General features: G+C 40.6%; 1 protein-coding gene across 3 annotated transcripts; it reads left to right on the forward strand.

Annotated features, from left to right (window-relative positions):
• Positions 1-646: 646 nt before the first annotated feature.
• On the forward strand, positions 647-22,441 carry cep85l (centrosomal protein 85, like). Of its 3 annotated transcripts, none has more exons than XM_049590664.1 (13): positions 647-956; positions 4,916-5,080; positions 7,635-8,494; positions 9,870-9,955; positions 10,519-10,636; positions 10,725-10,904; positions 12,411-12,563; positions 12,750-12,904; positions 14,550-14,667; positions 14,753-14,803; positions 16,476-16,583; positions 17,564-17,744; positions 18,420-22,441. In XM_049590664.1, the coding sequence occupies exons 1-13, from the start codon at positions 908-910 to the stop codon at positions 18,584-18,586; spliced, it is 2,391 nt and encodes a 796-aa protein (XP_049446621.1). In that variant the 5' UTR covers positions 647-907; the 3' UTR covers positions 18,587-22,441. The 3 variants fall into 3 exon arrangements, with proteins under 3 accessions (XP_049446621.1, XP_049446622.1, XP_049446623.1); XM_049590665.1 differs by having other exon boundaries at positions 12,753-12,904; XM_049590666.1 differs by having other exon boundaries at positions 10,737-10,904.
• The last annotated feature ends 236 nt before the right edge of the window (positions 22,442-22,677 follow it).

The following is a 22,677-nucleotide window of genomic DNA, read 5'->3' on the forward strand; positions in this document are numbered from 1 at the left end:
TCTCTGAAATACATAAGTATGGGATTATGAAGTAAAAATACCTGGGAATAAATAAATGTAGAATCCTGAGATAAAAAATCTCCAGAAACAAAGTGGGATTTTAAAATAAAAGTAAAAGCAATAAAAATAAAATAAACAAATGTGGGATTACGAGATGAATGTCCCCTGCATTAAATAAATGTAGACCTGTGAAATAAAAGTCCCTTGAAATACATTAATGTGTATATAAAGAATATAAGTCCAGTTAAATAAACAAATGTGGAATTATGAAATAGCCTAAATGTTCTCTGAAATAAATAAATCTGGAAATATGACATAAAAGTCCACTTAAATGAAAAAATGTTAAATTCTGAAATAAAGGTAGACCTACTCTAAAATTAATAAACGTGGAATTACGAAATAAAAGTACCCGAAATAAAGAAATATGGCTATAATGACCACTTTCTGTATTATATTTATTTTTATTAAACATGTATTGCCTCATTTTTTTACTTTAGGATTTGTTCATAACCATATTTTTTTATTTTAAAGTTTATTTTTATTTTTATTTGATATTGGCCTAACTGACACTCCGTAGCCCTGACAGTATATATGTCTATGGGCTGCAGTGGCTCGTGGCTGAGCTCTGAGCTGCGGAGGCGGAGTTTGTTGAGTCACTTCCTCTCAGAGGACGTTCAGCTCCGGACGTGCGGGCTTAATTTATAGGAAGGATACCGTTATAGGACGGAGAATGTTTTTCACACCGACAACATTTCAGATACGGTTTTTTTTAATCATTTGTACTATAATGTAATGAATACCAGAGAACTCGTCTTTTCTGACTTTGGCCTCGTCCTTTATTTTGTCCTCTGACCGGACTGACGTTTTTTCCCTGCTGTTTATAACATACAGCCAAGAATAACACAAAATGTGGTACAGGAGTGATTTAGAAGACGGATACGAGTCTACTAAAACAGGTGAGTCGCCTATAAGATAACGGTGAGAAGAGAGCGGTGTGTGCTGATAAGATGATGCTTGAGATGCGAGCTAGCTGGATGTGGTTGTGGTTTAAAGGCCAACAGCTGCTGCAGTACAGCAGCTAGCACACATGAGCAACTACTGGGATATTACACCACTGTGATACTACAGGCTGCATTAACACGAAGGATCAACTAACTGAACACAGAGAGAAGAAGTGTGTGTTGGTGTGGTTTCTTTGCTCTGAGGAGTCACACAGCAGCTGCAAGTAAACTGAAGAGAGCAGATAAGAAAGCAGCTGAGATTACTGGAGGTGCGGGACTAACTCGGCCTAAACGAGTCAGTGATCATTGAGGACTGGGATGTGCTTGAAATCAATTGATTACAGTAAGTATCAGTACGTATGTAAGTACTGCATATGGACTAGAGTAGGATACCACAGTAGTCTTCATAATGTAAACAGTGGTGATGATGAGGTGTGTGCACTACTGGGTAACGTTAGATGAGTAAGTTACAGAGGAGGAAGTGGGAATACTGTGCTATATCAATGGCTCTTTAGCTGATAAGTGGGTATACTGTAAACTGACAGAAAAAGAGGTGGGTTAACCCTGTACACCTGTATACCCTCCACTACACCGCTGAATACAGTTTCAGTTTAATTTATTTAAGAAGGGACAGTGCACATTAATAAATACAGGAGGTAAAAAAAATGCCAGAATTAGCCAAGAGGCTGTTTTTCATCTGTAGTCCCTTGACCAACATGTTACACAAGGCTACCTTAAATACAACACAGCATAAAGAGAAAAAAACAAAACAAAACAAAAAAACGTGGCATGCACTTTAAAAGACTTTTTGAACAGGACATGCAATTTAAAACTGGAAAAGGACATACTAGCAGGGGTCAGCAACCTTTACTATCAAAAGAGAGACAGTTAAAGTAAAAAAAAAATGTCTGGAGCCACAGTATATATTTGTGCTTTACAATAAAGATAACACAGCCTATTAGGTCCTAATAAGCTAATCAATATTACTAGGCTAATAGTTGTAAATGAGCATTGATTATTTTGTGCATAAACGTTGCGTTGGCGGTGAAAGCAAAGAAATCTGTCCCTCACTATTGAGTTCTCTGTTTTCCTCTGAGAATTTTTCTTTCCTGGATTTGGAATCAATAGCTAGCCCAATCAGGGAGACTCCTCCACTAACTAGCCACCGCTATTCAGATTCACCAAAATTTAGGAGAAGGCGCCAGGTCATAGATGTATGACGCAAACTTAAGTTGATGTAAGGAGTGTTAAAACTTTTTTTTGAAAGTGTATGAATGTATTGAAAAATGTATGAATCACTTTAAGCCTACGTCAATGTAAAATGGAAAATTAAAACATAAAAAAATAACTGTTATTCACTTCCATGTAATTTCTTGTAAAAGCCACATAGAGCCACTGGAGAGGGGGTGTGTATATCAAACACAAGTTTTAATATTTTATTAAATCATTTCAACTTTTGTTGGTTTTGTGTCTAGTGTTTTGAGTGCTTGTTTGAATGAAACAGCATTTCAGTGCTTTATTGTAGCCTACATCATACAAAGCTCTATTCATGTGTAAACATAAGCTTCAATAGCTATTTTTTTTTTTTTTTTTTTTAATTACTACTGTCTTGAATCATTATTTGGAAATGATCAGTGGTGGCAGTAATGTGTGTTACAGTTTACTGCATTCACTTTATTTTTCCCAGCAATTTAAAAGCATAACATGTTACTGTTAGATTTTCAATAGAAGGGGTGAGGGGAAAAAATCGATAAAGCATTGTATCGCAATATTTTTGTGTATCAATACTGCATCATCACACAGTGCCAAGTATCATTTTTTTTTTAATTATATTGATTATTAATAGGACAAATACAAATTAAACCTCCACACTAGAATAAGCTTTTTCAAACCACTAGATACATTTTGCTGCTGCTGCAATAAAAAAAAGCTGAAATGAGATGAACAGACTGCAAACCTAATCTTATTAGATAAAACAGATGTTGACAAAGTTTTTTTCTTTTGGGACATAAAATGCAACTGAAAAAGGTAATGGTAAGGTAAATCAATATATTTTATCACAACATATTTAAAATTGCAATAATATTGTTTTATGACTTAAGTATCATGATAATATTGTATCGTGGATCCTCTGGTGATTCCCACCCCAAGTTTATATACCAGGTGAATACTGTTGTGTCACTAACACTCAGCGTAATTAATACTATGAAATACTGAGTGAAATCCATAAAGGAAAATAACTTTGAGCATGCAAGTTCATTCTGTAGCATCACCAGGAAGTCACACGATGGCATCCACCACTCCAGTCTTTGTGGAGGTGGATGGGTGGGGTCCACCTGGTAATGCATTCCTGTAGGCCACATTTGATCCTGACAACAGGAGGGATATAATATATAAGGAAAAACTACCTGCAGATACTAAAGAGAGAGACTGAGACAACAGACTTACCTTGAGCTCAAACAAGGAGGCCTTGTGGATTCACTTACTGGTTTACACAAAATTAGGGGTGGGAATATCTAGGCACCTCACGATTCAATTCAATTCCGATTCCGAGGGCAACGATTTCAATTATAAAACGTTTCTCGATTCTAAAATGAGCCAATAAGAAAATTTACACTAGATATTGAAAATCAGTATTGTAATAAAGCTGGGAATACATATCCAGTGCATACAAACTGTATTACTTACTGTGGTTGAGATGACTACACTCCACCAGTCTCCTCCGGTCCATCCTCTCATCCACAAATCTCAACGGGACTCTCCTGTCCCTCGTCGACCTCCTCGACATTTCTCCTCCAGTATTTACAAAACTATAACTGACTATCTATGAACTATAAAAACATGAACTATTGTAAGAAAAGACAAATGGTGGCAAAACTACAAACTATGGTGAAAACACGACGAAAACACGACAAAAAACACTCAAAAACACGGCATAAAAAAACTCAAAAGCTCTCAAAAAAAACAAACACTATTATTTACAACACTAAATATATTTTACAAAGAAAACGCCACCAAAACGCCGCTAAAACATTCCAACTTGCACTCTCCTCGTCAGCTGTCACACTCCTCCTGCTGTGCTCACTTCCCTCCCCTCCTCCACAAGCAATGACATCACTACCGTAATGTTTTTGCTGTGCTTCTCAGCTTTCAGAATCCGTTGGAATTACGTCAACAGTGCGAATGGTCGAGGAATTATGGTAATTTGAAAAATCAATTATGAGTTTTCCACATCAATGCTCGCATCGTTCAAGACAGAATCTCGATGCATCTAAAATCGATTTTTCCCCCCACCCCGACACAAAATTATTTGGCAACTGTTTTGATAATTGATAAGGCTCATCATTTAAGTCTTACTTGAAAATGCAAAAACATCACATGTTCCATCGCCTGAATATTTGCTATACTTTAAAATGAAACATCATATTTTTGGTTTTGGATTTGTGGTTGGACAAAACAAGACCTTTGAATGTGTCAGCTTCATTTCCATGTCTGGGCCTGTTTCATCTCGAGACGCGCACTCAATCCTTCAAACACACACATACACACACGAGTGTGTACATGCACACAGCATTATGGCAGTCTCCCACTGGCTGATGATAATCATGAGGGCTGACGAAGTGCTGTTAGTGAGCCATGCACCTTCGTTCAGTCAGAACTCCCTCAGATCAAACTTGCTAGATATTTACAGTGCATCTTAGATCCTGACACTGAGGACAGAGGCTTTTCAGCATTCAGCAGTACATGGAATCCAAAGTGTAACACTTACCTGAGTATCCAATAACTATTGGATGGCTTGCCATGAATGTTGTACACTTAAGTCTTTGTCAGAATTATTTGTCCAATATTTTGTCTTTGACCAATTACCGAAAAAAAACCTAATAAGAATATCATTTTCAAAACTGTTGTTTTAGGCTCCAGTGGCGGTGGATCTCCAGGATGGGTTCCTGGCCATGAATCAGCCTGGCACAGTAACCCTCCTGGTCCTGGGAACAGTATCTGTGGTGGGCGCAGACACAGCACGGTGTCTGACAGTGGGGACACTGGCATTGGCACATACTGCTCTGACAGCGTGGAAGGTAGGAGGTCCTGTCTGTGTGCTCTGCACTGTTTGTCTCTTGCAGTAGTTTTGTATTAGCTTAAATCAAATGTGAGTGTGGTGTAATGAACTATCAGCAAAACTACAGCGTCATTTTACAGGATCCCTCTTACAGTCAAACATTCAGCATTCCCAAACAACACATCAAGTAAACCTAAGAAACCAAATGGAAAGTTTGCTTGTGCTGAATTCTGATGACGTAGCAGCATTACCAATACACTAGAGATATGAGGCATATGCATCACATAACATCAAAAAACAAAGAGGCTGATGGATATGTGGATTTAATGATGCTCACAAGCAGTTTAGCGTTCACCCACAGCTGGAACTGTAAACCATGAGTGTATATTTAACAACTGCAGTATCACTGCCAACACACAATAATTCATGACAAACAACTCCCATATTATGTAACTCCAGAAAACTCCCAACAAGGGAGCTGCTGCTCTGTCTCCTCCAGAAGCTCACTTTTTTTTGCTTCTAGTTCTGCTAAAATTTGCACAAATCTTTATTTTCTCATCACTTGGAATCAGCTGCGTCAAAGTTTTAAGGTGATACATTGTGCCAAATGTATGTTTCTCTTCTGATTGTCCTGCACTGTTCTAACATGTAACACAACAGCGTTGACATATAACATACATGTCAGCAGCACTTTCTAAACAATAACAATGGCATTAACATGGCACGAAGATCATTTACCGTCCTCTGCTTTGAGGGTAAGGAGCTCCTGGACTTCATTGTTTTCCCAAGTTGTGGCTATTTTTGTCCACTGTTCTTCTTTGATTTACCTACTAACTGCTATCAGCTGCTTTTTTCCTGTTGGTGGTTTGCACACATAATAGATTGTCAAATGTTACACCTGTCAAGTGGTGGGGGAAAAAGTGATAAAGCATAGTATCACGATATTTTGCATGGTGATATTGTATCAATACAGGGGCGCCAAGTATCGATCTTTTATTACACACACCTTTTGGTACTAGATTATAAAATCAATTGCTTTTTTGGTCCACTAGATGGTGCTGATGGTGTTTTTCCTGGTGAGGTCAGCAGATGTCTTAGTCAACAGCATTTAGAAGAATTTCATCAAAGCAAAGATGGAGGCAGCAGAGAAAGAAATCAGACATGTGCCGTCTGGTTTTAAATATCTGGACTTATTTAGGATTTTTTAACATGAAAGGAAAGAAGGACTTGGATATGACATAGGCGATTTGTAAGCAGTGTCATATGAGAATAAAATACTCTGGCAATACTACGAAAATAACACAGTCCATCATCTGCTTCATTTGCAAAGATCTGCATCCATAGAGCTTTGTTGAAAACTAAGGCTTTTGTTACATGCCAAAAACACTGGAACCCAGGTATGTGACTCTGTCCTGATCATTTTTCACCGACACAGCCATACCCAAGCTCTGCAGAGAAGTGAAGCATAAAGTTGAGGAATGTACTCAAACAGCAGGAAGGGTGGCATTAACAACACATTATCTCACAGAGGAGTGGTGACTGTTGTCTCACGTTCTCCAAACTAGATCAGTACATGAAAGTCACACCGGAGCAAACACTGCAGACCTCCTGCAAAATGCGGCACAGGAATGGGGGATTGTGGATAAGCCTTACCATTCAGTTAGCAGGATACCTGCATGTAAAGTGTTAATCTGGCCTCGCAGAGGGCGTCAAATCTGCCAACAGTTCAGTTTGTTAGGTGTATGCAGCATTTCTGACTAGCTTTCAGTCTGCTTTGCATCACATTTTGCTGCAATAAAAATAATCAAACTCAGATGAACAGACTGAAGACTTTAACTTATGAATTAAAATTTATGTTGACTACTACCTTCAAGGCGAGATCACTCTGTCCACCCATTACATGATTGTATCTTTTATACAGAATGGCGAGGCAACATAATAGTGTGAAGGTCTTGCCTTGAATAGACAGTGTGAAAGGGGATATAGACTGTTGATCACACATTAAAGGTAACATAATTTTTTCCTCTTACCTGTAGTGCTGTTTACCAGTCTAGATTGTTTTGGTGGGAGTCGCCCAGTGTTGGAGACATTGTCTATAGAGATGTATGCCTTCTCTCCAATATAATGGAACTAGATGACACTCAGCTTATGGTGCTCAAAGCGCCAAAAAAATACATTTGAAAAACTCAACAGACTCACAAACAACAACAACTCAACTTTGTAAAAATCATGACCTGCTTACTCAAGATAATCCAGACCTTGCTGCTTGCCAACTGTATCACTGCGCAGAAGGAAGAGTGCATCTACTCATTGGCAAAAGGCTTGTGCTGATAGTGTAAGCCAGCAGTATCAAACTAAGATGCACACTTCCTTCTGCAATCTAGACTGATAAATAGCACTAAGGGTAAGAAGAACATGTGTTTTTAATTTAGGGGTGAGGTGTGTGAAGTGCCTTAAAAGCACATATATACCCGAAATTTTAATGTTTAATTCAAGTTAAAGTTTAATAAAAAACATTTTCTCTGTGTGACCAAACCCCGCCTAATGGTCTGTTTGGCCTGTATGTCTTACAGACGACTCCAGTTCCAGTACCACGCCTCTGTCCTTCCAGCCGCTGTCCCAGCATCACTTGGGCCAGGATGATAGCGCCGTCCCTTTTGTCCACGTCATGCTATCCCCGTCCTCCTCACCCTACACCAGTTTTAGAGTTCCAGCCTCACCCAGCAGCTCAGGTCGTTGGAGCAGGTCTTGCCAGCTGCTTACACCAGCCATATCTCCCCTGAGTGCACCAAGCTGTCTGGACATGAAGGACCACCAGCCCATCAGGAGGTGGTCCTCCCTCACCAAGTTGTCATCTGGGGCTGATAAAAGCTCCACTAGGACATCATGTGATCAGTACAAGGCAGATTCACACGGCTCCCTGGACAGAAATCTGCTCTATGGGTATAGAAAAGAGCCTGCTCGGGCAAACGTGGACCTTTATCTGCCTTTATCCTCTTCCATGCTCTGCCACAGCCTGCTGCAGCGCTCACCAGGAGCTGGCCCCTGTTACCGGTACAACCACAGCAGTAGATCCAGTGGTTTGGACACAGACCTGTCCCTTTCCTCAGCTCTGTCGTCTTCAGTCAAGCACAGCAGTTTGGACATGAACTACAGTGCTTTACCAGAAGCTAAACTGTCTCGGGGAGGTACACAGGGTTATGGCCTCAGCTTACCCAAACAAGCAGACTCTCCACTGGGTCATCAGACTGACAGAGGCTCCCCGATTCAGCCCTCAGTCCGCACCCAGATGTGGCTGACTGAGCAGATGGAGTACAGACCCAAAGGAGAGAGTGTAGGAGGTCAGATCAGTATTGCTGGGACAGAGGTCTGCGGCGGAGATGGTCCGTTATCATGTCAGCAGGGACATCAGCAAGAACCAGGGCTTAGTCAGGTGAGAGGAGGGGTATAATAATGAAGCTAGAGGGAGAGGGAAGGCATACACAGTGGCATGCAAAAGTGTGGGCACCCCGGGTTCAAATTCCGTTTACTGTGGACAGTTATAGAAGATGAATTGATTTTCAAAAAGCAGCATTACTTTTTAATTTCAGTCTTTTACAGTTTCAAAATAACAAAAAAGGAATAGGGCCTGAATAAAAAAACAACAACAACAAAACTTTAAAAACCAAAACTCAACTCGATAATTGTTTAGATCTCCCATGCCGTGGTTCTGATAATTCATTTAAATCAATCTGAGTTTCAATTTGGTGCTGCACATGCCTCGTGCTACAGGCATCTATTCTCTGGGATTCTTTAAGAATATTTAAAGTATATTTAGAGGATAATTTTTAATATTAGTTGGTGACTAATGAAATCACAGCGTTTTTCTTCGTATACACAAACTTTTTGTTGTTTACAAATTCTTGGACTTTGGATTGAATTTTAAAAAAACAACTTTAATGTCTGAACCAACAGGAAATAAAGTACTAAGCTTGATCGCAGGCTAAATTGAAGGGTTCTGATAGGAAGGTAAAAAACAAGAGAAAATATAAACTAAGGCTTGCATTTAAGGCCTGAAGAAAAGACCCATGTTTGCAAGAGGCTAAATTAGATGTAAATGTACCAAACTTCCCCCCAAAAGACTCTTCTCTCTTCAGCACTCTGTTAACTTCATATTGAAGAAACGTGAGGTAAAAATTATCCTCAGTGTGTCAGTATGTCAGAGTAGCCTCTACTTTGTACATCCAGAAAAATTTATACCTTACTGCAGAACATGGTCCATCATTAATACAGCGTAAAACACGTGTGTACACTCAGCAGACAACATGAAATAAGACAGGTTGATCTACAGGAGAAAAAATACTTGAAAACAGTACAGAATGGCTGAGAGTCTTACTGCATTATATTCAATTACATTGTTATTTTGATATGTCACCTGCCACCTGAATTTTGTTTGCCTTTACATAAATAAATGCAACAGAATGCAGGATGTTTTGTGTTTGAGACTCAAAATTTCCTGATGGAGGACCCCCAGACACCCTAACTTAATATGTGTCGCTCACAATATTTAAACAAAATGACACCCTTGTTTACATCACTGTATGGGCAGTAAAACAGTTACTTAAGTAAGCAAAACTTGTTACTGTATATAACTTTATTTTTGAAATTAAATAGACAGGTACCGTTTTTTTCTTTGCTTGAGCACCTGCCCCTGACACATGAGCAACGGATCAAAAACAGATCATGAACATCACTGTTATCAGTTAAGTCGGTATGTACTTGTGCACTGTGTGTGTTACAGCGTGTGTGTTGGTGATGTGCGTTTGCAGATGCTGATGGGGAGCTCCCTTCCAGTCAACACTCTGGTGAAGGTTAAAGAGGGGCTGTTGAGACAGAGAGAGCTGGAGATAGAGAGGTACTGCCGGACACACACTTGCCCAGCACGTATTAAGGTGTGCTCACCTATTTTCTGATCCAGACATTCAGAAGGAGCCCGATTATCCACAGGAGTCTCTTCCTCTCCAAAACAACTAGACCAGATGATTTACACTGGTAAAACAAATGAATAAAGTAGTTTCATGTTAAAGAAATCAGTATTTTTCAGATGCTCTTGTTGTGGACTGGCGGCTAATTACACTGGCTACCCTGAAAATGCAAATTTGTCTATCTAGAGCCAGTGTTTGGTTTGTCTGTTCTGGGCTACTGTAGAAACATGGCGGTGAACATGACAATCTCTGTGGATGAGCACCTGCTCCTTATGTAGATATAAGTGGCTCATTATCAGACAATGAAAACACAGTGATAATTATTTTCTAAGTAATTATTCACTAAGAAAAGATACTTGCATCCATATTCCATTTCTGCCAATTTATCCCCTCCAGATCCTACACACTGGACCTTTAATACAAAGCTCCTTTGTGATGCTCTCGAAAGGCCAGATGACAGTGTTTGTGAGCAGGCTCATGTTGTGTGTTTTAGACAGAAGCAGCAGATCTTGCAGCTCCACGCTCGGATCAGAGAGAATGAGCTCAGAGCTCAGCAGGTCCTGCAGAGCCAGAGAGGATGGTTTGATGAGCCACACATCCCAAGTACTAAGGTACCAATACTTTGTGATGAATGAGTATCCAAATTCTTACTGTGATAATCACATCCCTTCATAAGACAAGTCACAGCACAAGTTGTAGTTTTTCCAACAGGAATCAGCGATGAGAACGCCATGCAAACAGCCGTCTGACAGGCTGTGCTGTGATGAAGATCTTGGTAGGAAGCTGGCAGTGGCTGAACTGGAAGTTCTTCATTTGAACGAGTTCTTCAAGCAAGCCACACAAAAATATACAGAGGACATCAGGAAACTGGAGGAGAAGGTACAATAAGGACAGAACAGAGCTGATGAGAACAAATTCATCCATGTGTGCTTGTCAATATGTGTTTATGCTTTTTATATTATGTTGAAAACAGTTGAAGTCCCCCTCCACTCAGATATGTGTTTTTCTTCTTTTTGTGTCCCCTGAATGTCTGACCTTGACTCTACTGACTTGTATCTGTGCGAGGTGTTTTCACATTCCTCTACTGTGCACAAATCTGAGATTCAGACGTACGCCGAGTGAGCTAGATTAGGTTCATCACTAATACGAAAGCCGATCACTGACTAATACAGGAAACTCATATCAACAAGGTAAGAGACGTTGACACAACACAAGCAAAGAGACCTGAAACCCTCCAGCACAGAGCGGACTCGTCGTGATGTTGTTACTTAAAAATCTCTTGAACTTTTTGGACAGAATTTTTATGTAAGTAACTTGTACACCATCTGTGCCCTACTTGTTAACAGACATCTACTTATTTACAAGCAGTGTAAGAGTCACAGTATTGATTGACACACTAGAAGTCAAATGCTACATCTGCCCCAACACTTAGAACAATCATATGGAATTAATCATATCAGCTATGAGAGGTTAGTGTGAGGAAAATACTGTAAATGAAATTTCTCAAAATGAGACATCAGTGTGTCATTTGTCAGGCAAGAGGGATCATCGCAGACCATGTGTATAATGACTGTCATGGTTTTGTCTCGTTTCTGATTGGTACAATTTTAGATTTTACAGTCGCCCCTTGTTACAGTTGTCCCCAGTCTCCCCTACAGAGAGCAGAGTTAGCATTAGCAAAGTGAAAGTTTAGACAGCAAACATGGCAGTTTGGCAGTTTTTGGATGGAAAAAATCCCCTGATGGTCCATACACTGTTTACCAAAAACCGTCATCATACCAGATTATTGTGTGTTTCACGAACACTAACGCTGTGTCAGTCACTTTCTGCAAGCTAACAAGCTAACAAATGAAAGATGCTAACTACACTTAGCATGCTGAAACATCTTTTTATGGTGCACAACAGACTTGTCATCTGATTCTGACTGAGGCTCAGACATGTACAGCTGAATCGCTCCCGTGTTTACGCTAACGCTAGCCATCTCCATACACTCTCCTCTTTCGCCATTCACCCTCGAGCAGCGTGATTTTTTTGGTCTGTTTTTATATTTTTCTATTTATACATCATGCTTTTTATTTTACTATCTAACATGCTATTTTAAGTGCTGCTTTATTTAATTTATGTGAATGTGTGTTTTGTGTTCTGAATTTATTTGTGTGTGTGTGTGTGTGTGTGTGTGTGTGTTTTACTATATACTCAGGGAAAACCTCCTAATCTCATTATTTTGCACTGCAGCACAATGACAATAAAGTCTATTCTATTATATTCTATTAAACAAAGAAAAGATCATAACAGTTTAAACATGTCTGGAGGGGGACTTTAATTACATTCACCAGGATAATATGAAATCAGTGTATAAGTGACACGATGTGTTTCTGTTGACAGATAAAGACGAGGGATCGTTACATCAGCAGTCTGAAGAAGAAGTGTCAGAGGGAGAGCCAACAGAACCAAGAAAAACAGCAACGCATAGAGACACTGGAGAAATACCTGTCTGACCTGCCGACACTGGACGAGGTGCAGGCCCAGGCCCAGCAGGTATACACACACGCACGTGCACACACACACACACACACACACACACACACACACACACACACACACACAACATTGTTTGTAATGCTCAACTGGTTAATGAATAGCCCATTAACTTGTAGTACAGTGGTGTTCATTGACCACTCATTGTGTGTGTGTGTGTGTGTGTGTGTGTGTGTGTGTGCTCAGCAGGAGGAGGTGCAACAGAAAGCCAAGGATCTGGAAAAAACAGCATCTCGCTTACAGCAGAGCCTAGAAGAAGGGTTTGCTCTGATGAAGGAGAAAGACGTCAGCATTGAAATGCAGGCCATGAGGGAGAAGGAGCTGATGGCATCTGTACAAAGGTACATAATCAACCAGAAAATTACACAGTGTGATATTTAACACAGGTTCTCCTCAACTTGCTGTTACACTGCTCAGTTCCCCTTTTGTATGCACTGTCCATTTGGCCCCATTTTACCATGTTGTTCTGCAGCTTTCATGTTCGGTACTCCTCCCAGAAAGATGCTTGAGATTCTTTAAGCCTGCTCTTGACCAGGTAACCTCCTCCCAGTAACACGTAAAGAAGTGTTTTCTCTGACAGGCTGGCCGTCATCCATTTTTCCATAAGAACCAGTCTGCATGAAATTTGATTATTTTCATCAGAGGTTTGGTTTATTACATTATCCTGCATCTGGCAGGCCCCGAGGTGTTAAATCTTCCCCAAAAGACAGACTTTGACACATTTGTGCTGTAGAAGATAACCCACTCGGTTCATGGTGACCAGAAAGAAACAGTAACTTCTGATTGTACAAACAGTACTGCAGTGGGAAATTATTTGACCCAATAACAATGATCGGTTCTTGTCAAAATGGTCTCAACTACAACCAGTAAAGGGTTAACTAATGTTGGCAGGATCCGACTGGGGGTAGGTAAATAGCAGATGCTGTGTCCCATTTACCCGAGAGGTCAGAAGCCAGAGCTGGGAATCACATCACACCTTTCTGTAAAACAAGTCGGAAAACCCTAAGAGACAGTGCACATGCTGTGTCTTTAACTGCCTGGAAAATGCAAGGTCAGGCACTGGGTGCTACTCCTGTGCCTTTTCTGTACCAACTTTCAAGAGCACAGTGGCAGGTTGCATCTGTGGTTGCTAAGCAACCATAACAAGCACCATATCTCATCTACATTGAAAGCAATTAATTTGAGGGCTCAAAAAATTCAGCATGTGTATGGCCCCTTATTTCACAGTTTTTGCTCTAGCCACGTCAGAATAAGACATTCCGCTGTATTTGCCATACAAACACTGCAGCAACATGTCCACAGATAGAAGTTGCATAGTACTGTGTGTACCGCTGATTTAATGAAACACAAATAAGATTGCATTACTAATAAACAGTGTATTACTACAGCTTTCTCTACAGTTGGAAACATGGAGCAGCCATCTTGGATTTGGAGGTCAGGGTTGGTGAGGTTCTCCCAACTTTCCAGATCAGAAATACAAGTCCAGGAGGATTTCAAGTTGAAATTTCTTACTGAGAAGTCAGAAGCTCCAACTTCTCAGTTCAAATGGAACTCACCAAGAGTCCCAGAGGCTGCTTACAAATGAGCACTGATCTGATCGGACTAACTCCTAGCACTCTTGTCTGAGCTGGGGTTCTGTTAGACTGCAGGAACAACACCACGGCTTTCGTGCAGGGATAAACGGGAGCCTTTCCCTCTCTCTCTTTTTATCTTATCTCCGTACAAAGATAACATCTTGAAATAAAAGGGTTTTTGAAATCAATTTAAAACATTTTTAACTCACATGATCACATCTATACCTTAATTTGGAAGGCCCAGAGTGGATGTGTGTCAACTGGTGTCTATAACTTTATATGCAATTGCGCTGCACTAAATTCCTTTGCACTTAGTCTTAAATAACTCCCCCCTCTACATTCAATGAGAAACTGCTGTGAACATGGTCTTATATCTTGCTCTGTGTAAGTACATGTCTGTCTCTTGGTGCAGCCTGCAGCAGAAGGTGCAGCACTGCTTGGATGATGGGGTGAGGTTGCCCATGCAGGACCTGAAGCGGCTTGAGGTGGAAAACACTCAACTCCTGGAGCAGCAAAACCACAGCAGCAGGGTAGCATCCCAAACACACACATGCACAAAGCATGCACACATAAACAAATGAACTCCACGAACATGTTCTCTGTGTTCCCCACCAGCTGATCGAGCACCAGAAAGAGCGGATAGAGAGGCTGACCTTGCAGCTTACGGTGAGAAATAAAAATCACACACTCAGTTTTTTTTTTAACCTTGAGGCCATTGTCTTTAAATAGAATAAAGACGTGTGCCTTAATTTAAAACAAAAATATAAGATGTTGTAGTTTGGCTTTAACTGCCTCCTGACTTATATTTAACAGACAGACATGAGGGTAGGATTGATTTGTCATCTCACTCTTAGGAAGAAATCAAGAGTTCTCCTCAAATCTATAGAGCTTTTTATGTCAGGTTCAGACTGCATGACATTTTTGCCTGTTCTGACAGTCACTATCCAAGACCAATGATCACTGGTAATCTTTCACAACTTGTGTAATGTCATCAGATTATTCATGTCCTGTTTCATAATATATAATGACGAAAACTCTGTGTGTGGGTGTGTCTGTGTGTCTGTTCCATGTTTTTCTCCTCACTGACTTGGTCAATCTATGTGAAATTTGGCACAGTGGTAGAGGGTCATGGGAGGATGCGAATGAAGCAATATTACATCAATTGGCCAAAGGGGGCGCTATAGGAACTGATTAAAATGGCAAACTTTGAATGGGCATATCTCATGCCCTGTATGTCGTAGAGACATGAAACTTTGCACAGAGATGCCTCTCCTCATGAGGAACAAATTTGCCTAAAGAACACATAACTTCTGGTTATATAGATTTTCCGCCATTTTGAATTTTGAAAAACACTTAAAATCGATCTCTTCCTAGGAAGTTTGACCGATCTGCATGAAACTGGGCGAACATAATCTAGGGACCAATATCTAAAGTTCCCTCTTGGCAGAAGTTGGAAAACTTACTAAAACTGAGCTTCTATAAGGCAATGAATATTGCAGAGGGCGTGGCTCATCACATAAAGGTGTATAACATCTCAAGGGTTTCACCGATCACCACGCAACTTTGTAGGCATATGACCACACATTATCTGAGGGGCCCCCTCCATTATTGACTTGATCAAACAAAATGGGGGCGCTAGAGAGCTAATTTCTTATCTAGGCCTAACCGCCATATCGATTTTTGCTAAACTTGGTAGATATGTAGAACAGGGTGCCTTAAGGTGACTGGAGAAATTTAATTGGCAACTGGGTGGCGCTATAACAACAGAAGAATGCTTAAAAATGGCTAAAATGCGACCGATCCCTGTGGCCCGCCCTGTGGCCGAATGTTTGTTTTTTCAAATTTTTGGTATGACTAAGTCATGGTATGGTATGCTGTACATAATCACGGAAACTGTCAGTGTGTCATTCTGTCAGTCAGTCAGTCAATCAGTCTGTCCCACGTTTTTCTACTCACTGACGTGGTCAATCTATGTGAAACTGCACATAGGCATTGAGGATTGGCATAGGTAGAAGGTGACAAAGCTACCAAGGGGTATGGACTAGTTTATCACTATTACTATTATTTCAGTCACTACGGCTGTTAATGTCCCAGCTGAACTGTTATTGTAGGAATGTAAATAGTGCCATCAGATGGCAGGAGCTACATTTGAAGTACCGCATACAAACAATGCATGTCACTGAATCCTCCACAACAAAAAAAGTAAAAGTAGAAAAACCTCTCAGCCTGTAAAGTCCTTATGATGGAGAAAAGCTGTCATTTCTGAGCTCACACACGCTGTATATTCTTCCTCTAAAGAATAAATCAGGCTAACCTGTCACATTTTCTGCTTTGATAGGCCACCAGTACAAGACTGCAAAAAAAGAAAGGTCTCTCTCATCGACAGCAGTCCTCTCTGCTAGAAAAGGAGGACAACCTGACCCCCCCATCCAGAGCCTTACCACAGGTAGCAGTGTTGTCTCTGTCTTTCTGTCTGTCATGCCGCACAGCATATTCTGAGCTAAGGATGTATTTGGTCAGTGATCAGTAGCGGTGACTTTGGTTAGGTTGTTCAGATGTCCTCTAGAATTTCAGCACAATCCATCGACTATATACAGATGTACGACGTGTCTCCACTTCCTCCCACTGTACGAAATTGAAGCCAAAATATCACAGATACAGGCACTGCCATCCTGCGCTGGTGATGTCATTTGGAAGAAGAGTCTGCACAGTAGTGATTGGTGGGTGGAGCTGTGGTATCAAGGTCTGATCCATACACCTGCCAAACTCAGTCTAGGGTCTGTCACAGCTGTCATTCATAATGTGGAACTCACTTTTTATAGCATTAGATAACTTGAATAAACATAAGTGCTACAGTTGTTACCTAAAATGACAGAACCAGATCGGGAAAAATGTATTTGGTGTGTACTATTGAGTTTTGGTTTGGCCCATGTCCCATATGCTAGGGGGGTGGGTGTAAGACCTATACTGCAGCCAGCCACCAGGGGGCGATTGAGATGTTTTGGCTTCACTTTTGGGGAGCTGTCATGCTGTCCACCTTTATATACAGTCTATACTGCAAACCAAACTGTCCAATCTAAACTGAACTTTGTGTCTTTATTAATTCACACAAACTCATAATGACATACTGTGTGCCACATATTGCCTGCACTCAAGAGTTCCTATAGGCAGTCAAATCTTTTACTTTGTACACGCTGTGAAGTAGACCCAGCCCATCAGTTCTAAACAAAGTTAGAGAGAAATAGAGATATTTTGAACTGAAAAAGAAAAGTTAGCATCCATATAAGATCAGATCAGATCAGTGAAGCGTATTAGCTGGGGGAAAAAAGTTGGATTAGTGCATCCCTGAGGGTCAGGTTTTTTGCTGCATGACATAAATGGCTACCAGAAACTACAATAAATATCCATTTGTTTCCCACTGAGAAGCAGCGACAGGTGGATGAAGGGCTGCCAGTGACTCCCTTGTCCCATGTGGAGATGCCTGAACTGGGCCGGCTGCTCAAAGAGATGTCCCTGTGTCTGCTGGACCTCCAGGCTCTCTGCAGCATCCTGGCTCAGAGAGCACAGGGCAAAGAGCCCAACCTGTCTCTGCTTCTGGGCATGAAATGTATGTGGGTAACACACACACACACACACACACACACACACACACACACACATACAGACAAACATAAAACATTAAGTTACAGTATTATTAAAAGTGTTAGTTGCGAGAGCACCAGTCTCTTAAATGTCCAGTGTGTAAGATTTAGGGGGATATGTTGGCAGAAACTTTAGTCTATAATCACTTGAAAATGAGAACTGTTGTGTATGAACTGTTTGAGCTGCAGTGACATGCCAAAGTCTGTCAGAAATACATGAAACTGTGTTTTTGAGTGTTCTATAGTTTTAATTGCCAGGTCTGTTTGTTCAGGAAAGAAAGAGACCTCTGTGGATAATTCGGCCCATGGTATAAACCTGAGCCCTGAGATGCTGAAGAGTGTCAGAGAAACGCTGAATTGTAATGTGAAACTGCTTTATTCAGTGTTTGTAGTGATTCTAATCGCCTGCTTCATGTGTTTTGGAGAAGAAGAGACCTCTGTGGACAAAAACTTTCTGAACAATGAACACTGAAGGAATTCTGGGCGGGACAAGTTTTTAGCTGGTTGCAATTTGCAATTCACAGCTAGAGGCCACCAAATCCCCCTAAATCTTACGCACTTCACCTTTGACTAAATGTCCACTGAGTTACTTCAGGTAACAATCTGGCACAATCTGATAACTGTTTGCTGTCTGTGTCCAGCACTGAGTGTTTCGGCGGAGGAGAGTGACAGCAGAGAGGTGGTGGAAGAAGAACTGCGGTTTAAGCTGCTGGAGGTGGGCCAGCTCAGGAGAGACATCGATGAGCTGAGGAAAAGCATCTCAGACCGCTACGCTCAGTATATGGGTGACAGCTGTGTCTCCCAGTGACACCCAGGACCCTCCAGCTCTGATGGCTCAGTGTTTGTTTTGACTCTTTTACTTCCATATACTTCAGAGATAACCACATCAAGATTAATAATAATAATATATTTACTGTAACAAGAATGATAAGGTCCATAACAATGCAGGCTTTCCACAGACAAGTGATGTGTGTCGTCTTCATGATGTGGTTTGTACATGATAACGCATAGTGTTAACATGTCATGTAGACCAGTCATGTTGTTCAGCCTACCCTCAATATGGCGTTGTTGGCCTTCACATTTATTTTGTTGTGCGCCAGAGCTCGCCCAAAGTGAACCACAAACCTCAGTTTGGTGTTGGACTCAGGACCAGTTTTCTGTATCACACCAGTTCACAATTTTGATATATCAAACATACCAAACTTTCCTGGGTAAAAGCCTCGGATCCAGAAAGAACTTAAAAATTAGCCTAAGTGTGAAGACACCTTCCAACAGTGAACTGCCAGAAACTACACAACTGAAGGAAAGCCTGTTGAGAGAGATGAGGTGTTAGGTCAGACTGGTTTTCTAATCTCATCTGCTATGAGTCCTCCATCCCATTTGACCACAAAGGTCATATGTTCCTACCTCTGAATATGACCCACAGGACCGTGGGTAACTTTGTGGTTAGATTCAGGAAAAAGATCATGGTTTGACTTAAAGTAAGTATTACTGTTACTAAAAAAGACCTGCAGTCTTTTTTATGTCTTTTTGTATGTCATGTGACACAGAGTCCTGCACAGGTCCATTTTTTAAAACCCTCACCTGCCCATACCTGTAAAGCTCAGTACCAGAACCGACCCATTACCTGTCATTATGTCGAAGTCAAAGCCGCACCCGCCCATACCCATTACTAAAAGTATATATACTGCACATCTTTTTCATTTGTTTTATTCTGAAATGTTACACAGCTTTTTGAGGGTTACCCCAACCCGGTGCAGGACTTCTGATGTGACATCTGATGTAACGTCATCACACACGTGTCATATGTGCTACATTAATAATAATAACTGAACGCTGACTTTTAGTTTCACATGGGACACGAACACCCATCTCCTGGATGACAGTCCAGTACAGCAGACTTCGAAGCTCTTATTGCTAAGCCACCTGACTTCTTCCTCTGCTCCTATAGTAATTACTATGGCCACTAGGGGTCACCTCCTAGCAACAAACACAGTTATGAGCCGCAATTTCTGCTTGTGAAAACAACCTATGTGGTTGTATTTTGAAGGACAGTCTCATTTATCACACACTAAACCAACATCCTTATGGCCACACAACTCAATATTTTTAAGTTGACGATGGATCAAATTATCTGTAAAAAGGTGCTGCTTGTAGTGATGAATTCAGTGAATGAATTCAAACTGTGCAGTTCAGCTCAGCTTTATGGAGCGTTTTATTTGTACCTGTGTATATAAGCAACTGTTATAAGGTGATATGTGAATATTGTATTTACAGCTTGTTATGCTGCCCCCAAGTGGCCCAAAAATTTGTTAATTTCTATGAATACTACAAGCTTGCATTGCTTGTTAATAAGCTTAAATAAGCAGAGAAATTATGGAACGCAGAAGGGCTTTGAACATCTATTTTGACATTTAATTGATAATTAAATTAATAATTAATATAAATTAATAATTGATAAGTCAAATTTGTTTGTCTTAACAGGTAAAAGGAGCCTATCCCAGCTGACATTGGGCGAGAGGCAGGGTACACCCTGGACAGGTCGCCAGACTATCGTAGGGCTGACACATAGAGACAGACAACCATTCACGCTCACATTCACACCTACGGACAATTTAGAGTTACCAATTAACCTAGTCCCCAATCTGCATGTCTTTGGACTGTGGGAGGAAGCCGGAGTGCCCGGAGAGAACACGGGGAGAACATGCAAACTCTGCACAGAAGGGCTCCCACGCCCAGGATTGAACTGGCAACCCTCTTGCTGTGAGGCGAGAGTGCTAACCACCACACCACCGTGCCGCGGGGCTCTCAATAACAAGTTTAAATTCTAAATTCAGACTTTTTCCAGCGTGTCCGAACTGCATGCTGGGTAACATGCAAACTAGCTGCCTGGCGTCACGCCCAGAGTAAATTAAAGCAAAAAACAAAGAAATTAGGAACTGGCTTGTTCACTCTAAAGAGCCGGTTTACTCCTTCACTTCAAAAAGCTGGTTCAAAGACTTGACTCGTTTGCGAATGTCACATCACTACCTTTGGCCTTTAGCCTCTGTCGCTGAACAGGAACTGTTGTTTTCCTGTTGTAACAGTACATAACAATACACGCAGACAGCATGCTAATCCTCTTTTCTGGAGCGATTAGGAAATAAAACACGTGGAACCTGTACCTCAGACAATATAACATGATCATACCTGTGATCATCTCTAACAGCCATCTCAAGGCATTGGTTGTTTTCCTTTTTAACCGAGCGCGTTAGCAATTAGCTTCCCTTGCTCCGTTAGCACATTGTTAAATTTAACAGAGAGTGAGCTAGCTCACGGTCAACAGGTACTCCAAAAAGATGATTTATGATTTCTTATGACTCATGAACAGACAGTAACACGAGGCAATCAGTTTACATAATTCTTAATTTTAGCTCCATGTAAAGTGAACAAGCGTGACGTTTACCAGATAACGCTCCATTTACATCACTGCTGACTTACTAAATTGGAGTTCTGCCGAGTGAAACATGACGCTGAATTCAGCAGCAAACCTCAGTAAAATCAGTAACATAAAGTCGTAAAACAAATAACTTTCGGCATTCATTTCATATGATATTGAATAATGATGGCAAATAAGTAACACACTCAGAATAGAGTCAACACTATGCCCAGTGTACTCTAATTTAATTCTGCCCTTTTTGTTCAACAAAAGGTTGAAAGCACACTGATTTGCAATTCTTTGAGCCTCTCCAAGAGCGCCATCTAGTGGGCTCAGAAAATAAATAAATTGCTTCATGAGGCTTCATGAGGCCATCACTATATTAAACATCTTAAGACATCAGAAATGTACTTGTTAACAGGGCATTTTCTGTCATCTTAAGGTGCATTTGATGTGTGGAGACGTTTTATTTGTACCTGTTAAGATGAACAAATTTACCTTATTAATACGAATGTTAAAATAGACATTTAGAGCCCTTCCACATTCCATAATGAAATCCCACCTCAGCTATGTGGATCTCATGCATCTCTCCTGTTGGTGGTGCATATTAGACTTGCAGATGTCGCATAACTGTTAGAAACTTTTATCTTTATAAATTTTAATGTCTTAAAAGCAATATGAAGTGTGCAGATGCTCTGCCAACCACCTGATTAAAGCTAAACATAGGACCCTTTAATAATCAATGGGCAGTTTATATTTAACTAATAACTCATCAGGTGATACTAAGCTGTTCCAAGAGGTGTTATTTTACAGTGATCATGTCATATATCATTTGTCATCTGTCACTTGTTAAATGCTTATTGTTTCCAAAATTGTTGGGGGAATTTTGAGCCAAAGACGCTGAAAGAGCAAACTTAAACAGCACAATGCACTTTGTGATAGATTTTGTCTTCTGTGCAACCACACAGGTAACTAAGCTTAATCTATCACACAAACAAACTGACATATTTTTTGTCCGTGTGATTTAATAATATTGAAGTAGTATAACCAACCGTGAAAACCAAACCAAAGATCTGTTTGGTTATTTAGATGAGTCCACCTGTGGATGTTTGAACAAGCCACTGGCTGGCTTGTTACTCTGTATAAGATATTAGTCTTTGTTTGATATTATTTCAGTTTCAATGAATGCCAAAGGACTGTGTTGTTTTTCTTTGTTCAGATGGCAAATAAAATTATTTTTCTAAAGTATTTGTATGATTTCTTACAAACAGCTGTCAGAATATCTGCAGGATATTGTGTGCAAAATAAGAAATGAAGCTCAGCATAAGTTCAGTCAGGAAGTATTTTAGTTGTCTCCATCCCACTGCTTACTCCAATCTCTCTAGACTATAGGTGTTCACTCATTCATTCATTCATCCTCTTGAGGGTCACAGGGGGGCTGGAGCCTATCCCAGCTGACATCGGGCGAGAGGCAGGGTACA

This window comes from Epinephelus fuscoguttatus, linkage group LG11, assembly GCF_011397635.1.
Source record: "Epinephelus fuscoguttatus linkage group LG11, E.fuscoguttatus.final_Chr_v1".
Taxonomy (NCBI): domain Eukaryota; kingdom Metazoa; phylum Chordata; class Actinopteri; order Perciformes; family Serranidae; genus Epinephelus; species Epinephelus fuscoguttatus.

Bases quoted from the DNA above. Each gene is read 5' to 3' on its own strand.
- cep85l (XM_049590664.1), top strand. From the start codon at position 908: ATGTGGTACAGGAGTGATTTAGAAGACGGATACGAGTCTACTAAAACA. The intron at 9,956-10,518 runs GTACTGCCGGAC...TGTGTGTTTTAG, and splicing joins AGAGAGCTGGAGATAGAGAG to ACAGAAGCAGCAGATCTTGC. The intron at 14,804-16,475 runs GTGAGAAATAAA...CTGCTTTGATAG, and splicing joins GGCTGACCTTGCAGCTTACG to GCCACCAGTACAAGACTGCA.